The sequence below is a fragment of the Vipera berus genome, assembly GCF_964194415.1.
Source record: "Vipera berus genome assembly, chromosome: 1".
Taxonomy (NCBI): domain Eukaryota; kingdom Metazoa; phylum Chordata; class Lepidosauria; order Squamata; family Viperidae; genus Vipera; species Vipera berus.
Window position 1 is genome coordinate 23560594 of NC_138202.1, and position 22953 is coordinate 23583546.

The following is a 22953-nucleotide window of genomic DNA, read 5'->3' on the forward strand; positions in this document are numbered from 1 at the left end:
TCCTACTGAACCAGACTGAGAGACCATTTAAAGGCTCAGGAACCCTTTGCAGGTGTTATGGTTTAATTAGCTGATGAGACTAGAATATTGCACCTTTTCACAATATTCTAATTTTCTGAGATTGTGGATTTGGGGTTTTCATGAGCTGTAAGCCATAATCATCACAATTATGACAAATCACGGCTTGAACTATCTTGCTTTGCATGTAATGAGTCTATCTCATATATTAGTTTCCCCTTTTAAGTTGCATTACTGAAATAAATGAACTTTTGCACGATATTCTAATTTTTCGAGTTTCACCTGTAAAGGCCTATTTCAATCAGGTTTCAGATCTGGTTTTGGCATAGAGACCACATTGATCACACTTGGTAGTTGATCTCTGGCAAAACTGGCATGGGGGAATCAGACTATTCCAGTGTTGCTTGAGCTGAATGAGGTCATCTACTGACATGATATCAACCTTATTTCTTTACTTCTCAGATCAGCCAAGTGTTGATGTACGGGAGGTTGTTAGGGTCTGGTTGAGGAAGAACAAGTGGAGGCTTAATTTTATCAGGATACAGTGGAATGGCTCTGCATTCATAAACCATTTCAATCTGGAGAGATTCCATCTTTAGTTTTTTGCATTCCTTACATAGACCTGGACCATAATTTGAGGGTCCTCCTGTACTCACAGCTGCTGTTTGAGCAGGTGGCAGCATTGGCCAAGAAGCCTTTCACATACCTCCACGTTCTGTTCCTGTTACAATGTCCCTTGGAGTGGGAGATTAAAACTTATGTCTTAATCACCTCTTGTTGGAATGGGTTTGCAATTGAAGAGCATTGGGAAGATATAGCTACTCCAGAATGCAGTAATTCAAGTAGTTATGTGAATGCTTTGATATGCCCATATACAACAAAAAATCCTAGGGGTGGAAGGGACCTCAGAGGTCTTCTAGTCCAACACCATGCCTAAGGCAGGAAACCTTATACCATTCCATTAATTAATTGTTCTCACTGTCAAAAAAATTCTCCTTACTTCTAGATTGGATCTCTCTGGTACTTTCAATTTTTTTTGTTCAATTATATGTTTAATTTTGCTTTTCATCTGATTCTGTGAAGATGGGAATTGCATGCTGCTCAGAGTCAGTTTCACTGAAGTGGCACATAATCATTGTAAATAAATAAGTAAATCAAGATATTTCTTATTGACAAAGGAGTTTTCAGGAATGGAAAATATCTTTTTTTGTTTTCTTTTACCAGATCTACCACAAGTTTCCTGGCTTTGAATATTTCATTTTGGACACCATGGCCCGAGCTGACATGTTCTTTCTGAATGATGAAAAGTGAGTTCAGAGTTACACAGTCCCAAATTATATCAGGTTCTAGAATAAGTTGCCCTTTATTATTCTGAGAATTGACTTTATGTTGCAATCAAATGATAGGCTTGGTTTGCTTCTTTCAAAATGGTAGATCCAGTGGCATTTGCATGGAGGGACGGATTGACAAGTGTTACTATGCCAGCCCTGCCCCTTCTCTATGCATGCAGAGATATTACACACTTGTCCAAAAGAGGGACATGTTGTGATATGATGCCACCTCAGTGCTTTCATCAGTGTGACAAAAGCAACAAGATCCTGCAGACACTCTTGGTTGAATAAGGTAGCATCTGAAGGCATGGCTAGACAATGTCGGCTGGCGACCCCCAGGGGGAGGGCCTTCTCTGTGGGAGCGCCAGCCCTGTGGAACCAGCTCCCCCATGAGCTTCGGATGGCCCCAGATCTCCAGTCCTTTCGCCGCGGCCTCAAAACACTCCTTTTTCACCTGGCTGACCTGGACTGACAGGGATTTTAATTATGTTTTTAATTTTTTAACTCTAATTTTTAATTTATTTTAATTTTAATTTTAATTTATTGTACAGAGGCCTTTAATTTTAATTTTATCTTAACTTCTGTATTTATTGTATGTTATTGTTGTTAGCCGCCCTGAGTCCTTCGGGAGATAGGGCGGCATATAAGTCCCAATAATAAATAAAATAAATAAATAAATTTGCTTGCTGGTCCTATTTACCTGATGTACAACATTTGTGATATTCAGGAGAGGAAGAATAGAGAAGAGTCAGATAGCTTTTGATGAATTCAGATGGTAGATAAGCTTGACCAGTGATTTGAAATCCACTGTCTGGGAAGGGAAAAGTATTCAGGAAAGATGGGAAATTCAGGGTAACGGGTTACTGGAGGCACAACTACAAATATGTTGTACTATTGTAGAAAGAAAGATGAGTGACTTTTAAAAATTTTAAAGATTACTGAAGTCTTTTCCTAAGTTAAGATCTCCTACAAGGGTGAGAAGTCTTTGGTGCTCTCTTGAGTTTGGTTGTTTCCTTGCAGACGTTTCATTACTCAACTTAGGAAATTGGTAGCACTGATGATGTTAACTTAGTTTGAGTAATGAAATGTCTGCAAGAAAAACAACCAACGTCAGAGACCACCAAGGACCCTGAGCTACAAATAATTCTCCTTTATTAGATCTTATAAAGGTGGATCTCTCTCCATCTTTGGAGTGGAAGAGCTAAGTAGTCCTATGACTTCATGGGATACTTTGCCAGGAATCAAAGGATAAAAGCCCACAATCACTTAAGGTTTCATTAATGGTTAGAAATGTTACTCAACTACTTGGAAGACAATGTTTGATTGAAAAGCAGGATGAAAATATCCAAAAATAGCTGAATTGAGCTAAAACGTTGTTTTTCTTGTCCATAGTGTCAAAGTGTTATCTAGTCCTATTTTGATCTTGCATTCAGAAGATGACAAGATTATACCTGTACAACATGGAAGAAAGGTAACTGAACAGTAACTGCAGTGAATTACACTTTTAAAAGTGTACATATAAAGCAGACATGTCAAACACAAGGCCCGGGGGCCGGATCCGGCCCACAAAGTGGTTTCATGTGGCCCGTGAAGCTATCCTGGAAACAGTGAGGGAATGGCCCCCACTGCCTTGGCCCTGGCCCAGAGACCCTCAGATCTGTCCCACTCCTGCCCAGGCCCCCATAGGCACCCTTGATGCGAACGATGTAGAGCTGGCCACGCCCACCCAGTAGGCCATACTCACTTTAGCCATGCCCACCCAGTAGGCCACTCCCACCCTGGCCATACCCACTTGGCCCCCTGAGGGCAACCGCAATGCTGATGCGGCCCTCAATGAAATTGAGTTTGACACCCCTGATATAAAGGGATAATATACAAAAAAATGTAGAGATCACTCTTTCTATAGAAATAAGCTACACAACTGGAAAGTCACTACATATATTAACAGGTCTTGTTTTACTGCTAATTGTGTATTGTATTTTTGCAACATGCATCATCAATATAGTTTTATTTTAAGATGGGATAATCTTGTGAACCCTTCTCCCAGCCTCGAACAAAAGTGGATGATGTAGTTTTAAATGCGACCCATTTTCTTTGTAGGTAGCAGCTGTAATTTCAGTACTCACTTTTGTTCTCTGAATGATGTTGTGTAATTGTCATGAAGGGTGTGAGAGGGTAGAGTTATCACGTTGGGGACTTGCAGAGCCTAGTAAACCACCACAACTAGTAGCTCCCAGCAATTTGGCCAAGGGTGGGAGCTTGGGAACTGGTGGAGCCCAAATCGTACAGGTAGTCTTTGACTTACAAACATTCGCTTAGTGACCATTCAAAGTTACAGTGGCACTGAAAAAAGTGACTTAATGACCATATCTTACAGTTATGACTGTTGTAACATCCCCACAGTGATGTGATCATAATTTGGAGGGTTGCCAGTTGGCATGTATTTATGACGGTTGCAGCATCACAGAGTCCCGTGATCACCTTTTGCAACTTTCTGACAAAGTCAACGGGGAAGCCAGATTTACTTAACAACTGTGTTACTAACTTAACAACTGCAGTGATTCACCTAAAACAACAGTGGCAAGAAAGGTTATAAAATGGGGCAAAATTCACCATCTTTGCTTAGCAACAGAAATTTTAGCTTCAATTGAGGTCATAAGTCAAGGACTACCTATATTTAATTCCATTCTTAACGGGGGAAGAAAACAGTTGTTCAGCAGTACAGTCCATCTGGAGATTCATTCTGACTTCCCTTTTTCTACACGCACAGCTCTTTGAGATCACACGCAGTGCCTCTGAGAAGAAAGACAATGTCAAGTTTCTTTCCTTCCCGCCTTCCATGGGTTTGGGGCACGACCACATCTCCTCTCATCCTGAGGTCGCTTCCATTCTCAAGTAAGCACACTGAGCCAAGTTTATGCTACTGTTAAGACTTCTGTGAAAATAAGTTTTCTCTTTTGATGCTTCTGTGGCTTGAAATAGAGGACACAGAATACAGGCCAACCCAATACACTACACGTGTGATTGTATTTGTATTAAGCCATGATTTGCTTACCAGGGTTTATTGAATAAACCCAAAGGACAGAATTCATGGAATATATTACGTGAAAATCCAAGCAACCACATTATGGCTTCATGTTATATAAATTTCACGTTTTTTAAATAAACTAGGCCAGGGGTAGGCAACCTTGGCTCTTTTATGACTCGTGGACTTCCAACTCCCTGAGCCAGTTGGGAGTTGAAGTCCACGAGTCATAAAAGAGCCAAGGTTGCCTACCCCTGGCCTAGGCCATAGTACAGAAAATCCATTTTTAATGGCAAAATGTACATTTGCTTCTTACCCAGTTAAGAGTAGCTTAATCAAGTTGATTTGTTTGTGCTTCTGACATTTCAAGAGAGATGTCATTTTGGAAAGGGGTTCCAGCAGCAGTGGCTGAAAATTTATCATGCAATACTTCTGTCCCGTGCAGGCTCAAACTGGCCAGTTGTTATTGCTACATACTGTACTGCTGTGAAGGGGTTGGGGATGATGAATTTCAATGAATGGAAAAGTTCAGATGACTACCACTGAGTGGTCAGTGGGCTATTTATTTTTCTAGCCCCTGTTTAAAAAGCAATAGCAATAGCACTTAAACTTATATACCGGCCTATAATGCTTTACGTATGGCATTCTCTACTTTACAGTGTAGAAGCAATCTACAATCTGTACAGTACAATCTGGGCACTCATTTTACTAATCTCAGAAGTCAACCTTGAGCCCCTTCAGGATTGAATTCCAAGCTGTGGGCAGAGTTTGCCCTCAATACTGCACTTTAACCACTGCATCACCAGGGCTTAAAAGATGATATTCAGATATATTACTGTTTTTTTGATGGTTTCTAATTGCTTAATATTTCATTCTTACCTTCTAGCTGCCTTAAGTTCCCTATCTGCAGAAAGGCAGGATATTGTGTTGAAGGATGCATGTGTAAAGTTTCTGCTGCCACAATTTGTACATAGTTTCATAATTTTTCTGCATAAAATATCCTACCCAAACCTGGCCAAGTGAATCAGACAATTTGAGCAGGAGATTGATTTTATATAGCACCAAATCCAAAGAACATAAATTCTTTCTGTGTTTTCCATAACAGAGACTTCCTCAAGAGCATTACATAGGATCAGCAATCAAGTAGACAGTGACTTAACAGCAACATCAAGGAGACATCTGTTCTTGCCACGGATATTAAAATAATGAACAGTTGGAAGATAAAAAAAAGTGGATTTCAGTTTATTTTATCAGGTGAAATTTGCAGGTGTACATTACAGAACATTACTGGGCAAAAATACAGGAGCTTTTGAGTCTAGCAAAGATTTCTTCTTTTTATATAAATGCACCTCATCTTGGGTGCTATAAGCCTTATTTCAGCAGAACATCTTTTTTGTCTCAGCATATTTTCCTTAAAGGTCCAATGCTGTCATTAATACCTGCTGAAAAGCACAAGGTATTCAGAATACTTCAAATAACTATCATTGCTAAGTAGGAGCACATGCTCACCCCTTGAAAGAAGAACATGTAATCCAGATTCTATACAAAACAGTACAAATTCTGTGTTGCTGTCCTTTCTTAAAATGTATTCTTTCTGCTAATAGCTCGTTTCATGAATATACATCTTGGACAACCCCTTTCATTTTCTTTAAAAGACGACTGAGCAAAATAGAATATTTGGTCTCACTAATGGCATTTTTTATAACATCTACTATAAATTAGTAAAATGTGGCCTTTGAACTGAAGTAGGGTGGCCTACTTCAAGCTAGTACTCTCTAGTTGTGCTGGGACTACTATCTAGCATGGCCAAAGATCATATTGGCTAACATGACAGAGAAATGGTCCGGCACACTTAGGAGCCATCAGGTGAAATAGAATGAATCAGAGCAAAAAAATTTGGAACAATTTACAGAGTTCCCAAAGAAGGGAAGGGAGAGAACAGATAAATGTAGACAATGCATAAGATACTCCAACTGCCCTCAGTGCTTGTAAGCAGAAGAAAAGAGGCCACTTTATTACCATTACTTGTTAAATCTATGCATGCTTTCCCCAGTGTAGGGTGTACTGTGCATTATCCATGTGGAGTTAAGCCTTGCAGGACTGCTCGGATTCACACACGCAACTTTTCAGCTGAGTCATTGGCCAGCATCTCATCAGCAACATCGCGAGGTACATTGGGTGGTGGGATCTTGAGGTCAGAAGGTTCCACATTCCAGATATCACGGGCGTATTCTTTGATGGTCCTGTCACTGGAAAACTTCCCAGAGGCTGCAATGTTCCTGATGACCAGTTTGGTCCATTCTTTGGTGTTCTGTAAGAAAGAGCTTATGTGAACTTGGTTCTTGCATGACAATCAAACATGGTACAGCCACCTACATGGTACTGAACATGGCCCAGCCCTGCATGACACACTATAGTAAAAAAGGTAAAGGTTCCCCCGCACATGTGTGCTAGTCGTTTCCGACTCTAGGGGCCGGTGCTCATCTCCGTTTCAAAGCCGAAGAGCCAGCGCTTGTCCGAGGACATCTCCGTGGTGAATGTGGCTGGCATGACTAGACGCCAAAGGCGCACGGAACGCTGTTACCTTCCCACCGTAGTGGTCCCTATTCTACTTGCATTTTTACGTGCTTTCAAACTGCTAGGGTTGGTAGAAGCTGGGACGAGTAACAGGCGCTCACTCTGTTACGCGGCACTCGGGATTCGACCCGCCAAACTGCCGACCTTCTGATCGACAAGCTCAGCGTCCTAACCCACCGCGTCCCTATATATACACACTATAATTCACCTCAAACTCCTAACAAGCAATACATGTTAGATTAGGAATGGGCAAATAACAGCCTGTCGGTAACCCCACCCCATTTTTGCTGTCCTTCAAGAATGCATTAAAAATATGGCCAATTATTAATTTTGGATGGAAAAAGGTTAAATTAGTGCAAAGGCTCAATGACATCTGTATGAGGATACACCCTGTGCACTGCTGATGGGGGAGGGGCGGTGTCCGCCTTTCATACTAAAGATTTCAAGCTATGCGGTCTCTCTGTTCCCTGGGAAAACAGCCCTTTCCTCCTGCAACTCTGGACTACATTCCACACGTCTTGTTATACTGCACCTTCCTAAAAAGACTTAAGGGCCCATTTTATAATTCCTATCTAGTGAAGTACCCAAACAATTGGTTTATTTTATGCATAGTTAATTTTTATCAGATCAGTAATGCTTTCATTTCCTTGAATGTACTATATAGTGTCCTACTGTCTTTAAAATTAGACGTACTCTGATCATCTTAATGACGTAGCTATAATTTTATGCTGTTCTATTTTAAAGTAGCAATAGCATTTTAGGCTTATATACTGCCTCATAGCACTTTACAGCACTCTGGGCTGTAAAAGCTGCTTAGTTATTTTAGTTATTTGTTCACTTGTAGAATCCTGGTCGCTAATTATAGTGCAATAGAATTTGAGTTATAGAAAGACTTAAAAGCAAACAAATTTAGTCACTGTAGTGAATAAAATTGATCACATCCAGCAAACTTGCTAAGCAGATGGATTGGGGAAAAAAAAGTTCTGAGTAGCTTGGCATGATACACAAATAGCTTTTACTCTAGTTTTTGTTAATCCATCAATTTCAGTTAGTGGTTAGTCCAGTATGTCATGCAAACTCAGAAAATTTGGTCCAGTAAACATGGTTAATTTAACTGGGTATGTGTGTTGTAGAAATTCATTGTAGATAAGGTAGTTAATTTGTTCGGTCAGACACACACACACACAAGACAGAACACTGGAGATTTGTAGATAAGGTAGTTAATTTGTCCAGTCAGAGACACACACAGGACAGAACACTGGAGATTTGCACTTTGATTATTCATTCAGATGCTTATACAGTAAACATTGTAAACATTCTAGATTTGGACACAAATTAGTAACAGGTCATTAGTTTGTGTCCTACACAGAAATTTCTCCACACCCAGCTTACCATGTAGAGTTGACTGACACTGTCTTGGCACTTGACATAAGCTTCATAGTCTGCAAACACTTTAAACCTACCCAAAAGAAAACCAAAATGTGTGAAATGTTTTAAAGGCAATCTGAGTTTTAGATTTCTAGATTTAGACCATTGATTAGTCTTGAATTCATTATTCCGAAAACACTGTCTTTAGAACACCACAAATTAATTCTTGTTCAGAGGGTTAGATTCTGGGAAACTGCCAGACCATACATAGAATTGTTAAATCAGAATAGAAATAAATACTGTATTCCAGAAGGGTCCAGAACAATAAATTTTAACATATCTTGTAATAAGCATCCATGAAGGCACGGGAGAATAGTGGGGAACAACCACACCAGTCTTTCTGATAATTGGGTACTCTATGATAACAAATAACCTCCATATCATTTAATCTGTAGGCAAGCCAAAAGTATGTTCCCAAAATTTAGAATTGGTTTACTGGCCCATAAGGACATTTAATCTTAATATAGTCCAAAACCTTGTCCAAGAATAGAGGATACTGCAAAAATCCTTTGTCAAGTCTCCACTTGGGTGGGGAGTAACACATTTTTTTTAAACAATCGGTGATCCCAAACATTAAAACTGTGATTGTATGCATATACCACCACTCTGCAACTCAACCCTGAATTTCATTGGCATGACAAAATGATTTAAGGGAAAAACTTCATAATGGATTTAAGTTTCTTGGTGCTTTTAAATTACATAATAGACCAAAGAAAATTGACCTTAATGTTAACTGACCTTAACAGGACTCAAATATTTGTTTGAAAAGTGATAAGGGGACATATGGTCATTTAAAAAACAAATCTGTGAGGCATCTTTACTCACCGGTCATGGTGGAACAACATGTTGACCAAATCTTTGAACAGGTCAGGTTGTTGTGGTGAAAAGAAACCGCTTTTGATCTGATCTATAGCTTGCTTCAATTCAGGAAGCTTGTCATAATATTCCTGAGCATGGTACCTGGTGGAAGAAGGTGGAGCCATCACTGTTAGATGAGCAACAGGTGCCACAGAATATTCACCTTGAGAGCAAACCAGGAAAGGTGTCCAGAGAGTGGAGGTGACATGCACAATGGCACTGAATCCAAAAGATGTTTTATTTATGGTATTGATTGATCAAATTTGTATGGCTGCCCATCTCGCAAAAAAGCAACATTGGATGGCATACAACACTTAATTAAAACAATACATATATAAAAACATTCATTTCTAAAAATATATTAAAAGCAAAAGAATAGGAGAAGATAATGTTAATCACGGTAAGGGAGCCATCACAAGCTCTCACAGCTCCCCCGTGATCCCCAAGCAGATGACAACCAGTTCTTGAAGGACTAGCAGAACGTTAACAGGGATGGAGCTAACCTCACTTCCAGGAAGAGAAGATTCTACAAGGTGGGCACTAGGGCAGAAAAGGCCCGCCTCTTGAGACCCGCCAAATGTAGTTCCATAACAGATGGGATCCACAGAACGAGGGTTTATTATTTGACATGCTCAGATGTTTTTCATTCAAAGTAATTAATCCATGAAAAATATAACTCAATATTTATTTCAGCATTTTGGCTGATTCCACCCATTCCCCCTTTTTAATGTGACATTAGCACACGGACAAAAAAAATGACTGTAGGAAGTGGGAAGTTTAAGAGAACATCCTATCTCCAGGCCTAGGTGCCTTAATAAGGTATGAATAGAGCCCCATACATTTTTTTCACCCCAATAATATAAATTCATAGCACTCAATAGTGCTAAATCTTATGCCATTAAAATGTGAGGTCACACAAACACCATTATTCTACTCTGTCCCTTCCTCCTCCATTCAGGTTTTGGAAGTGAATTTCACTTCAGACAATTGAGGATTTTTCCTACACCCACTTGTGCCCCAGTTGAGTTGCTAAGCAGTCTTACCCTCTCTGGTCCAACTCGGCCACATCTGGCACTCTCATGCCAAAAATGAAAAGATTCTCTTCTCCAGCTTCTTCTGCCATTTCTACATTGGCACCATCCATGGTCCCGATGGTCAGAGCCCCATTGAGCATGAATTTCATGTTGCCAGTGCCCGAGGCTTCAGTGCCAGCTGTCGAAATCTGCTCTGATAAATCTGCAGCAGGGATCACTGCCAAGAAAATATTATCTTAGTATCTGGGCATTCCTTTTCCTCTCGTTTGCATTGCAACTGGTTGGCAATGTAGCAAGGCTGACTCCCTGTTGCTGATTTGTGCACTTTTTGAACTAAGCCCACCAAAAACACAAAATTTCTAGTGGTGGGTAACAGGCTCCTGCCCATTAGTTTGGAAAAAAAATCTAAGAAAGCAGAGATGTTCCTGTTCATAAGAGGTTATTATTCAGCATCTTGAAAAAATGTTACATTTCAATGCCAGATTTAACAACTAGGTAGGCTTGTCTATTTGTATGCCCCTTAAAATCTCACTTATGGGGCCTAATTGAGACCTTTGTTATGAAATAGTAAAAAAAGAAGACAAATTGCTATTACGAATAATTATGTAATACAAGTAAAAGAGATAAAGCCAGAGTATTTTGCTCTCCTTCAACTAACTGAAGGGGTCTAGAAGATTCTGGAAGTAAATCCTATAAACCGCAAATGATTTAAGGTGTTCTGGGAATGATCTGGTCTTGAAAGACACTACTGTGTCTGGAAAGCCATGTCTGGAAACACTTTGAATTGCTTCGAGGTGGGACTTTATGTTTCCAAAAACCTGCTCCCATGAATGTTGTGATCTGGAGGAGGTTCAGTGTAAGAGTTAGGAAATATTTCTTCTTGTTGTTGTTGTTCTTGTTGTTTATATAAAATAGAGTGTATATACAGGATGTATAAAATCCCAGGAGTCATTCAAATTCAAAACCTACGCATCCAGGACACTTCCTAATCCATCATTGGATGAATACCACAACAGCACCGTTTAATTCTTTGTTCAAGGACTTTAAAGAGTCCAACTGAACATTCCATTCTATTCTCTACATTCTGAGCTCATTAAATATATTGTCTCCCCTCACCACTTCAATTCTGAAAACCTTGGTACTTTTCAGTGTGCTGATTACTTTTTTGTGTAGATGGTATTGTGCTGTGAAGCACTACAGATTCATTTCCAAAGAGCTATTCTAGAGTTCACAGCGGCATAAAAGGAGCATTTCTCCAAAACTCTTTAAAGCAGCTGCATTATTCCTAGATTGCATGGCAGCCACACATTCATAGGAAATGTTAAAGATGCTTGAAAAAGCTGCAGATGGGTCCTATATTCAATGCTCTGAAGCCGCTTTTGGAATCAAATCTGAAACTGGTCTATTCATTAGTTCTTTAGGCACAGCATGGCTACTGGTCATCAAACTGCTCTCTTTTCTACATTTCACAGCCTGCTATCTCAAGATGGATTGTATTACCTTTTTCAGCCAGTGAGACTCTGTAATTCTCCAGAAAGATGACCTTCAGCTTGCTTCCAACCCCAGGATCATTGTTTACTGCATGGCCTACAGAAGTGATCAGCTTTATTATCATTTTAGCCATATGATACCCAGGAGCAGCCTAGAAGACAGAAAGCAATGCAGCAGTAAGGAGTTGAGATTATGATGGTCATGACTTTGAATTCCACTCCCAACTGAATAAATCCTGCAGAAGCTGCAGAAAACCAACATAATCAAGCTAGCATGTCCTGACCAGCATCTAAGAAACTGTTAGAGCAGCCTTACCCAATCTGCTATGCTTTCAAAAGAAATGGGACTACACCCAGAATTCCCAAACAGCCTGAAAGAATTTGGACAGTTGCATAACTCCAATGCATCTAGAAAGCACCATTTGGAAAAAGTGAGCTAAAATGCATGGAATTTTTCATGGTGGAGGGCAGGGGAAAATGGGATATTAAAAGCTGCATACATTTAAGGGGGAATAACTTTCACTGAGAGTGAGAGAGAGAGAGAGACAGAGAGAGAGACAGAGAGACAGAGAGAGACACAGAGAGAGAGATTCTTGCCATCTTCACTGCCCTTTAAATGTTAAATGGATGTGAATCTAGTTAGGAGTTCAATAAGAAAATATCAGGAAATTTCAGGGCTGTAGGCTTTTTTTAAGGATTTTTTAAAAAAATCTTAGAAGGCAATGGCAAACATTTCCATAAGAAGCAAGCTAAAAGGCATAACTCTAAAGGTGCCGGGATAATCTACTTTTTTATAAGATTCATCCATATCTACTTTAGACTCTATATATGTACATAAACGCATGCACATGCACGCGCGCACACACGCACAAACATTTAACCTACTGAGAAAACAAGACAGACTCCCTTAATACTACCTATTTGCATAATTAAAGATGGATTAGTAATGAGAGTTCAGGATAAGAGGCAGAAAATGACATTTCCAGCAATGTTACAATTTGCTTTGCAGAACACCCAAAAGATGAATCTTGAACCTCAAGTTCATCACTCACTTTTCCACCTATTATCACAGTCCTGGGCACAAACGGCTTTGTTGGATCCCGTTTAATGCCTGCAAAGGAGAAAGACAAGAGACCCCAAGCTTGATTTCTGTCCAGGCATAAAGTAATCTTCCTTGCCTCTTCCACCCCTCATCTCTCTTTGCTTCCCTGGAGTTGCTTTCTTTTAGGCCCATCATGCCAGCTCTGCTCTTTCTTATTCAAGAAAGAATGACTGCAGCCAATTTGGCTTCCTTTTCTTGCCAAAAGATCTCCAACTTTGAGGGTGCTGATGGACATCTTTGGAATTCTCAGATAATGTTATGAACATTTTCTCCAAGTGTCATGGCTGCCATTCTGCTAACCTCACATTGTAAGCTGATAGCCTGACTTCAGTAATGGGGGGAGGGAGAAGAGATTGGAATGTAGGGAGGAATCATGGGGGGATGGGAACCAAGCCATGCCAGACCGAGGTGTGAGAGACACCAGCCAACCCAAGGTCACCCATCAGAACACAGAGCTGGAAAGCCATAAACAAGAGGGTCCCTTACCCAATCAATATGAAGGCACCCAATTGGCCATTGGTTGATAACAGGCGAATAGCCAGGGAAAAGGGAAAGCTAATCGTGCAGTTTGCATGTGAAAATGCCAGATCCAGCTTTGCTACTTCTGTAACCACTTTGGCTTAGTAAAATATACTCTTGGTGAAAGCAATGGGGCAGGAGTGCTTCTTTACTGGATGACCCGAGTAGGACGGTTGATGTCAAGTGATTTTCATAAAGCACTTGGTCAAACCACAAAACACCCATTGAGCAGAAGGCAAACTGGCCTGGCTTGGATGGCCCCATATTCTTCCAGCTCCTCTGCCACTATGTCATATTTCTAAGTGAGAAGAATATTTCCAGATAAAGGACGCAATTGAAATCACCCAGAGTTTTTTTTCTGTGAAGGCTTGGAAATCTACGTGGGAACAGCCAGTCTAACACTGACTCTTTTCTATATGAAATGCAACATTCCCATTTATTTTTAACTAAAGAATGTTAATACCAGGTGGTCCTCAACCTATGACCACAATTGACATCAGAATTTCCATTGTTAAGTAAGGTGATTGTCAAGTGAGTCACGCCTGATTTTACAGTCTTTATTGCCATGGTTGTTAAGTGAATCACTGAAGTTGTGAAGTAAATCATTTGGTTAATAAGGGAATCCAGCTTCCCTCATTGACTTTGCTTATCAAAAGTTGGCTGGGAAGATCACAAATGGCAAATCATGTGACCCTGGGAAGCTGTAAATCTATGCCGGTTGCCAAGCAGCTGAATGTGGATCCACATGACCATGGGGATGCTATGTCAGTTGTGAGGACTGGTGGTAACTTTAATCCTTTAAAAATCATTCAATATTTTTGTTTATCATTTGATTCTATTTTAAATGTAGTGCAGTTATATTTATGCAAGCAAAAAAGCCATAAGAATGCTCCGTTTGCTCGGCTAGACTCAATTTTACTCACGGTTGTACATGGTAATCACATGTAGGCAATTCATGAGCTGCCGCTTGTATTCATGAATTCTCTTGACTTGCACGTCAAACATGGAAGCTGGGTTGATCTTCACTTTATATACCTGCTCCAGATATTGGGCAAATTTGACTTTGTTTTCCTGTGAAGAGAAAGGAAGGTATGGCCACTCTTTTGATAGGATACTTTTATAACCAAATGGAAAGAAGATAGAGCCAGCCAAAAACCTTTTGCCCTAGGTGTTCAATTCTACTTGCAAAGATCAACTAGATTGGCAATGGAAGAAGTTCTTCTACTGTCCTTCCCCAAAGGAAGCCTGATAACATAGTGCTCATCTACACAACTTTCTTGCATCAGCAAAAACACAATTTATTTACTTTTAGCTAAGGACATGTCCTTGAAACACTACTTCCATCTTGTAACCAGACCACTGTTGAAGCAAGATGAAGCAGTTATAGCTTGAGCATAATGTTTTCCCCAGGAAAATGGAGTAAAACGTCCTATATAGACATTCTAGGTTGCATGCAGGAATCGTTTTGGGAGTTTGGTGAACTGTTGGCCTTCCACTGGTCCACTAAAAACTGCTTCCTCCCATGTAGCCACTGGGCTCTAAGCCCCATAGTCACTTGTACTTCACCTGTGGAGAACTCAGGATCTTACTCAGCAACTATTTTCTTGTTTGTGTATATGTAGGTTGGTGTAGCCTGCCCATACCAACATCCTTTGATAGAATATATGTTGGACTTTGTAGAAATAGGAGTCTTCCCTGAGGTTTGTATTCTGTCTGGTAAGCAGAAAGCAAGAAATGTGGCACATTTGCTCAACAGTGCCTCTTAAATGGCCTTTAAGCTTTTCTGAAATTCTTATTGTATTGCAGTCTTCCAAAAGCTGATACTCTCCAGATTTCCTACCAAGTAACAATCAATTTATTTATTTATTTATTTTATAAAATTTATATACCGCCCTATTCCCGTAGGACTCAGGATGGTTTACAGGGAAAATTAAAAGCATAACATACAAAAATTAAAATCAGTTAAAACAATTAATTCAAGTCCCCAAAATTTAAAACTAAAACCCAATTAAAAATTAAAACCCCTCAGTCTGGGCCAGACAGCTCGAAGAGCCAAGTTTTCAGGTCCCGGTGAAATGAACGAAGGTCGGGGGCAGTCCTAAGTTCCGTGGGAAGTTGCTTCCATAGGGCGGGCGCGCCCACAGAAAACGCTCTTCCCCTGGGAATAACCCGCCGGCATTCCTTGACCGGCGGTACCCTGAGAAGGCCCTCCCTGTGGGAGCGCACAGGACGATGGGAAGTTACATCTACCTTCTAATTCCCTCTGTATATGATAATTCCCAGAGACCTGGCTTCAGGTATCTACTTAAGCACAGAGCTCTTACATCACTTTGAACAAGTTATCTGTTTTAGCCTAACCTGGTGCTGGTATAATAAAATGAATGATGATGAACTGAATTTGTCACTTGAATCTTTCTGTATTTGCCAGATACAACAAAATGCAATGAAGGATTATCTATAAAGCAATTTAGAGATAGAAAATTCTTAAAAAGGGAGAAATTCCCCTTACCTGCTTGACTTTGGCCACCTCTCTGATGAAAACATCATCATTTACAAACCGATGTAGCTTTGTTAGCTGACTCAAATCTTTCACATATTCCTCTCCTATTTTCTATACAAAGAAGAAAGAGATTTCACATGTGCATCATCTCAAAAGACAGAACCCTTTAAGAATCCAGTCATTGTCATTCCCAATTGATACTCGTTGTGGTACCTACTTGTTGTGGTACCTAATGAATCTAAGCATAAGAGCCATGATGTAGTGATTAGAATGCAATACTGCAGGCTACTTCTGCTGACTGACAGCTGCCTGCAGTTTGGCAGTTCAATTCTCACCGGCTCAAGACTGACTCAGCCTTCCATATTTCCGAGGTCGGTAAAATGAGGACCCAGATTCCTGGGGCCAATATGCTAACTATGCAAACCACTTAAGAGAGGGCTGTAAAGCACTGTAAAGCTGTATATAAATCTAAATGTTATTGCTATATTGACCTCTCAAAAATATTGGATTGAGATAGCATTCCTATGAAGGAGAATATACATGTGGCTCAGGGCTGAACTGTGAAGTCCTTCACTCTCTCTGAGGTTAACTGCGTGTTTGCAGACATTTCATTACCCAAAGGGTAACATTTTCAATACCTGGATGATGGAGGATGATATCACCTAGTTGGATAATGAAATGACTGCAAAAACTAAGCTCAATGAGCACCAAGGACTCCACAGACATTCTTCCATGGCCTACAATACACCAACCATCTTTCCTTTTATTATTCAATAGGTTCTGCAGGTTGTGAAATGCTACCAAGGCCTACAAAGACTATCCAATCAGAATGATAGTAGATGAGTAGAGATCCTACTTACAAAGTGTTTTCATAGCTTTGAAAGGAGATGGAAACTGCCTGATTATACATCAGGAACTATTTATTTTTTAAAAAATAAAATTTATAAAAAAGCACACACAAATTATTACAGTAATTGTTTTGCTAAGCAGAACAACTGAGCAGGTTTTTTTTTTCACCTCTGCAATTAATTCTGCAAGTCCTGGGTTGCAAAGCAGGAGCCAGCGACGAGGAGTGATCCCATTTGTTTTATTCTGAAACTTTTCTGGCTCCAACTCGGCAAAGTCCTTGAACCTGAACAAAAAAACAAGAAAGTATATTCATGGAACATCTTCAAGATTTACTAGTTAAACAGATGTGACAGAAAACATTTGCCATCCAATGTTTTAAATGTTCAGTTAATACTAATTGCAAAATTACCCTACACGTTTTTATACACTTAATTTTTGCATAAATAAATGGAAGCCCACAAGGCTGAAAGCAACAGCATACGTTTTTTATGTATTTAGGTTATACATAGTACAAAATTATTTCACAAACCATTGCTGTATTGATGATTTATTTGCTCACATAAGGTTTATGTTCACATGGTCTTATTAATTAGCTCATTTAAAGCAGGGCATTTCAACCTTTTCACCTATTGTACCACTTTTAGGGTATGGCAACATCTGAGTATCACCAGTCGCCTAACAAGGTGTCAAAAACTTGATGACCAAAAAAAAAAGAAGGAAAAAAGTGAAGTACAGGGAGTCCTCGACTTACAACAATTTGCTTAGTGACTGTTTGAAGTTACAATGGCACTGGAAAAAGTGCCCCCCCGAGCCACAGCCGAGCAAGACATCTGCCTACCCGCCTGGCAGCACTCTTCCTCCTGTCCAAGGTTTTCATTGTTGTGAGCATTTCTATTGAGGATTGGCAGCGGGGGTGGGTGTTTGGTTTTTATTCCGCCCCCCCCCATCTGCTGGGTGGTTGCAGCAGGTTTTGGTCACTTCACATGACCCTCGGACACTGTGACCATCATAAATATGAATCAGTTGCCAAGCATCTGAATGTAAATCACAAGACCCTGGAGATGGTGCAACATTCCAGCTGATCGGCGCTGCTTCTGGGCTCAGCAGAAGTGCCAGGATCAGTGCCGAGCTTCAGCTGGAGCCTGGCGCTGATCCTGGTACTTCCGGTGAGCCCTGGCAGCCCTGCAGCTCCAGCCATCTCTTGCTCAGGCTTGTGTGGTGCTGCCACCGGTTCAGCTCATTCCCCTCCCCCGCTACCACTTTTCTAGGATGGTCGCGTACCACCTGCCAGGTGCCAATGTACCACAAGTGGTACCCGTACCATTGGCTGAAAAGCCCTGATTTAAAGAACTAGCAGATTTAATGGCAGTCCCTGCAGAGAGTCTTAGTTTTAACCTTAATTGACACATGATTCGGTGTATTGTAGGTACTCTGAAAATGGGTTAATTCAGTAACTATGTAAAGTATGTTGAATGAGAATAGCCAGTTCATCACAGAAGAACAAAAGTGGCCCACATCTGAATCTTAATATTTAGCATAAAAACCTAAAATTATTAATGTGGGTGTTTAATTGGGGCACTCCCTGCAAACTCTGAAGTAAATTGAAAACGAAGGTTTCAAAGTACTAGAGTTGAAATAACTTTGGGGAAATTTGTCCTGCAGTCTTTCACCAAAAGATGCATATGGCAACTGTCAAGAATTTAATTACAGAACACAAAGTTTGGGAGGGCAGAAAATTATCGAAGCAATAATAGCAACAGACAAAATTATATATTAGCACAAACTCAGTGGCACCCAGAGTTCAGCCTTAAACTTTAAAATTGATCCCATAGTAGAACATTCAGAAGTCTAAATCAAATTAAAACTTTTCCATTGGCAAAAGTGAAAGGAAATTGTCCCCGGTTGCTGTACGCAAACAAAATACACATCACTACTCACACTTGAGATTTGACAATATCTGAGTGAATCTTTGCAACTCCATTCACTGCGTGAGAGCCCACAATGCAGAGGTGGGCCATGTTAATACGCTTGACCCCTTCCTCTTCAATCAAGGACATCCGCCTGAGACGGTCAACATCCGTGGGAAACCGGGCTCTGACTTTCTGAGTGTGTGTGAAGATGAAAAGCAACATCAGTTAATCCCGTTCAAGTGCATTTCCAACTATTCAATTCAGTTTAGATTTTTTGCAAGAAAGGATCCTTGGACTAACCACATTTTAAAACCAAATGTTATGTAACATTTTCCCCCCCCATCTCAATATGGCTACCTGAACAAAGATTTCTTGACTAAATCAAAAGCATAATCCAACTTTTCCAGCTTTAAAAGGGCCTTTGGGAGAGGGGGGTGAGTTTTCATCAAACTGTCTTTTTAAAAATTCATCCAGAAAATAAAACAGCTGTCAGAGAATGTTTAATAAAACCCTACTTACATCCAAATGCCTCTGATTGATTTCATAGATAATCTGCAAGTGCCTTGGAAGCAGCTTCTCCACCAGCTCAACTGGCCAACGCTCAAGAGCTTCGGGGAGAACTGTGTGGTTTGTATAAGCAAAGGTCCTTGTGGTGATATCCCAGGCCTTGTGTTTTTGAAGAGAAAGACAGTAAAGGGAAACTGAGAAAAACAATTTATCCTCTCCCAACTACCACTGCTAAGCCACGTACTGCCTACTTTGTATCTGAGCATATAGTTTTCTTACTAAAATGCAGAAATCTTACATTACCTTTCTCACTATTGAGAACTGCGCATATTATTAGATATCAATACTCTTCTGCACCCACAGCCTGTCTTCTGGAGTGTCAGCCAACCCTCCCAGCTTTTGGTTATATGCAAATCTGATAAGCATCCCTTCTATCCTCTTGCTTAACTCATATTGATAATGTTGAACAACACTAAGTCCAGGGCAGAACCTTGGGATACCTCATTACACACCTGGTTGAATGTAGACATAGATCCATATCGTTCGACCAACTGCAAAATCCATCTGGTAGCAAGACCATCCATTCCAAAGTATTCCATTCCATTTTATCATGAAAGTGGCTATGGTCACCTTTATCAATTGCCTTAAGAAGTCTAAATATTATTTATTTATTCATTGGATTTCTATAGCCCCCCCACCCCCCATCTCAGTCAAGTGACTCCGGGAGCCTTACAAGTCTATAAAACAGTCCAAACAATAAAAACACCCAAACGGTACCTCCACGGCATTTCTGATTTCAGGTGAGAGTAATAATGAAAGCTAGGAGTTAATTAGAAGAGGAGGGAGGGGGTTGCATTCCAGAGGTACAAGAAACTGCAAAGTTTAGATTGTCTGGGAGGAAGAGAGTCAAGACAGCTCCTCCCAAGGATTTCTCGGAGTATAATTTAGTGGTTTGCTTTAGTTTAGCATCTTTGTTTTTTGGAGCCTGACAAAGAGCATATTATGTATTATCAACACCTACTTTGTAGAGGTGAAGGAGGCAAAAAGTAGTATTTCCCCTCCACCAATGTGTTTTCTCAGTGTCACGCAATAGAGTTCCTCAAGTGGTTCAGGCCATTTTGAGATCTGACCTTGGTCAAGATCACATACAGTCCCCAGTAGACACTGTGATATATAGGCTAGACACCTTGGAGGGTAAAATCAAATTCATCATGACAATACTTTAGAAATATTCAGTCCCATGTCTGGCTAGACTTCTTTGGATGAGCTTCAATTCTTATAGTCTGAGTATGCGAACAAATTGATTGAGTTTGGCGAACTACAAGTTGGCTTGCTGCTTGCTCCTCATCACTTATAGTAGGAAAAGGTTGCTCAGCTAGGGCCACACAGTCATAAACTTCCCCATAGGAGAATGTTAATCCCAACCACATTAAATAATCCCTCTGGAAAAGGCAGAGGGCAACCACATGATCTTAAGAAGTGACGCTTTTGCTTTAAGGAGGTGGGGGCACGTGTTATGCTCATTCCCTTGCACCATCTGAAGCATTTTCGGAATCAAATTCAAAATAATTATATAAATACAAATATATTTTATAGGGTTCCATTGGAAAATTACTTCCAAAAAAATTAGTGCCCATGTCCCTGAAATCATTAAGAGTCAAGCTCAACTCAGAAATTTTACCATACTATAAAACTTTAACTCATCCAAAGAGAGTGTCCAACATTTTTTTGGCTTTTCCCTAGAACACAAATAATAAGGAGTGTGTTCTATGACACACGTTTAACTAGCAATTGCAGTTCTAATACATCTAAATGTGCAAAGTAGGGAAATACAATGGACTACTGTATGTGGCAGCAACTGATGCCTTGTCAACAATGCCCAGCAGGTGGAGCTAGTGTGAACGTTCATGCCATAAAGCAGGGGTGTCAAACTCAATTTCACTGAGGGCCACATCAGCATTGTGGTTGCCCTCAAGGGGGCGGGTGGGTATGGCCAGGGTGGGTGCGGCCTACTGGGTGGGCGTGGCTAGAGTGCGTATGGCCTACTGGGTGGGCATGGCCAGCTCTACATCATTGGCATCAAGGATGCCTATGGGGGCCTGGGCAGGAGTGGGACAGATCTGAGGGTCTCTGGCAGAAGGAGGGTCTCTGGGCCAGGGCCAAGGCAGTGGGAACCGTTCCCTCACTGTTTCCAGGATGGCTTCGGGGGCCGCATGAAACCACTTCGCGGGCCACATCTGGCCCCCGGGCCTTGTGTTTGACATGTCTGCCATAAAGGAACCCTTTCTAGCAGAAGTACATACCTTCTAGGACAGGGGTAGGCAACCTCAGCTCTTTTATGACTCATGGACTTCAACTCCCAGAATTCCTGAGCCAGCCGGCTCAGGAATTCTGGGAGTTGAAGTCCATGAGTCATAAAAGAGCCGAGGTTGCCTACCCCTGTTCTAGGATGAAGGTTACCCTTAGCCTTAAGTGGTTTGTAGGGTGCCACATTCCCACCAAATTGAGAGTTAGGCCAAGTCAAAGATCAAATTTAATTTAGTTTACATCTAAATTTAATTAAAACTTATCAATGGACTAATTAATGAGTAATTAATGGACTAATACCCTGCCTCCTCCCCATATGCATCTTCCTTCCTTTTTGTAGTTTTTAAATAAATTTTAGTACAAACATTTACTGTTTTAATGTTTCATCTTGTTGCTTTTATGATTGTAAGCAGCCTGGAGATTTTGACAACAATCTTTGAAGTTATGTTGGAGCTGAATGCAGCCTGAAAGGCTATTGCTTTCAATAGCCCTCATCACCATGGAACTGTTATTATAAGATTATACTCTTGAGGCAAACCTGAGGTTATTAGTACCCCTAATATCACTATTTCCCAAATTTTGAGATCTAAGACAATGACTGTATGATTCTGTTTACACAATATACTAGACTAGGCCAAAATGAGGTTTTAACATGTTGCATGAACCAAGTCATCAAATTAAGCAATTTATTTGTTTGGGCATTGCACAACAACTGATTTTTTTTTAGGTTTCAGCATATTTTGTAAACCAACTTGTTTGTCTGAAAATGGGAAATGGGAAGCAAAAGAAGACTTGAAGCCATGGCTTCAGAATTAGGCAAGAGGCTGAAAGAAATGAAGGCTCTGGAAAACAGAGTGAAGGTGAAGTGAAGTGAAGTGAGTCTTGCAAACCCTAGAAAGAGAGCTGAAACAGAAAAGTGATCCCAACCTTGGACCAGGGCAGCTTCTCTATATCCAAAAACACACGCATCAACTCAGGAATAGCCATTGACGGATGTGTATCATTCAGCTGGATTGCAACCTATTGAAAACCAGGAAAAGAAATATGTTAAAAATCCAGAGGGAAAAGTTTAAGTAGAAAAATGGATTCAAATCTATCCGTCTGCTGGATAATTGCAAGACGTTAAGGAGCTAAAACTTAAATCAAGCTAGGGAGAGCAATAGACTTTATATGATTGCATGCTATTATTACTATTACACATCTCCCAGAAGAAGATCGTATTGAGCAAGAGTCCTGGTTGAACTGCATAAGTAGTCAACTTATTCTCAATTTGCCTTTGTTTTATAATTTGATTGACATCGTGCCTTTCCTCTAGAACTTAAGATAGCCCACTTAACATTCCCGTCTCCAATTTTATCCTCAAACCGTGAAAGTGAGTGGGGCAACAAGTGTCTGATCAACATCACCCAAAGAGCTTCTGAGACTGACCCTAGCTATGAGCCTTGGTGGAGCAGTGGGCTAATGCCTCCTTAAGTAACACCAGCTGCCTGCAATTAGT

General features: G+C 40.5%; 2 protein-coding genes across 3 annotated transcripts in view; one reads left to right on the top strand and one right to left on the bottom strand.

Moving 5' to 3' along the window:
* ABHD12B (abhydrolase domain containing 12B) overlaps positions 1–5602 on the top strand; it is a 39075-nt gene extending 33473 nt beyond the window's left edge. Inside the window, exons 10-13 of the mRNA XM_081314614.1 lie at positions 1243–1325; positions 2742–2820; positions 4120–4244; positions 5480–5602. Coding sequence (XP_081170740.1) covers positions 1243–1325; positions 2742–2820; positions 4120–4244; positions 5480–5504 — 312 coding nt within the window. The 3' untranslated portion in view covers positions 5505–5602. The remainder of the gene's footprint in view (positions 1–1242; positions 1326–2741; positions 2821–4119; positions 4245–5479) is intronic.
* Positions 5416–22953, bottom strand: part of PYGL (glycogen phosphorylase L) — a 37028-nt gene continuing 19490 nt past the window's right edge. For both annotated transcript variants that reach the window (XM_081314612.1, XM_081314613.1), the window contains exons 10-21: positions 22383–22475; positions 19161–19307; positions 18670–18833; positions 16900–17014; positions 15892–15993; positions 14306–14453; positions 12814–12872; positions 11772–11913; positions 10281–10488; positions 9205–9339; positions 8344–8410; positions 5416–6685 (exon numbers count right to left, since the gene is read on the bottom strand). In XM_081314612.1, the coding sequence (XP_081170738.1) occupies positions 6485–6685; positions 8344–8410; positions 9205–9339; positions 10281–10488; positions 11772–11913; positions 12814–12872; positions 14306–14453; positions 15892–15993; positions 16900–17014; positions 18670–18833; positions 19161–19307; positions 22383–22475 (1581 nt within the window). In that variant the 3' untranslated portion in view covers positions 5416–6484. The remainder of the gene's footprint in view (positions 6686–8343; positions 8411–9204; positions 9340–10280; positions 10489–11771; positions 11914–12813; positions 12873–14305; positions 14454–15891; positions 15994–16899; positions 17015–18669; positions 18834–19160; positions 19308–22382; positions 22476–22953) is intronic.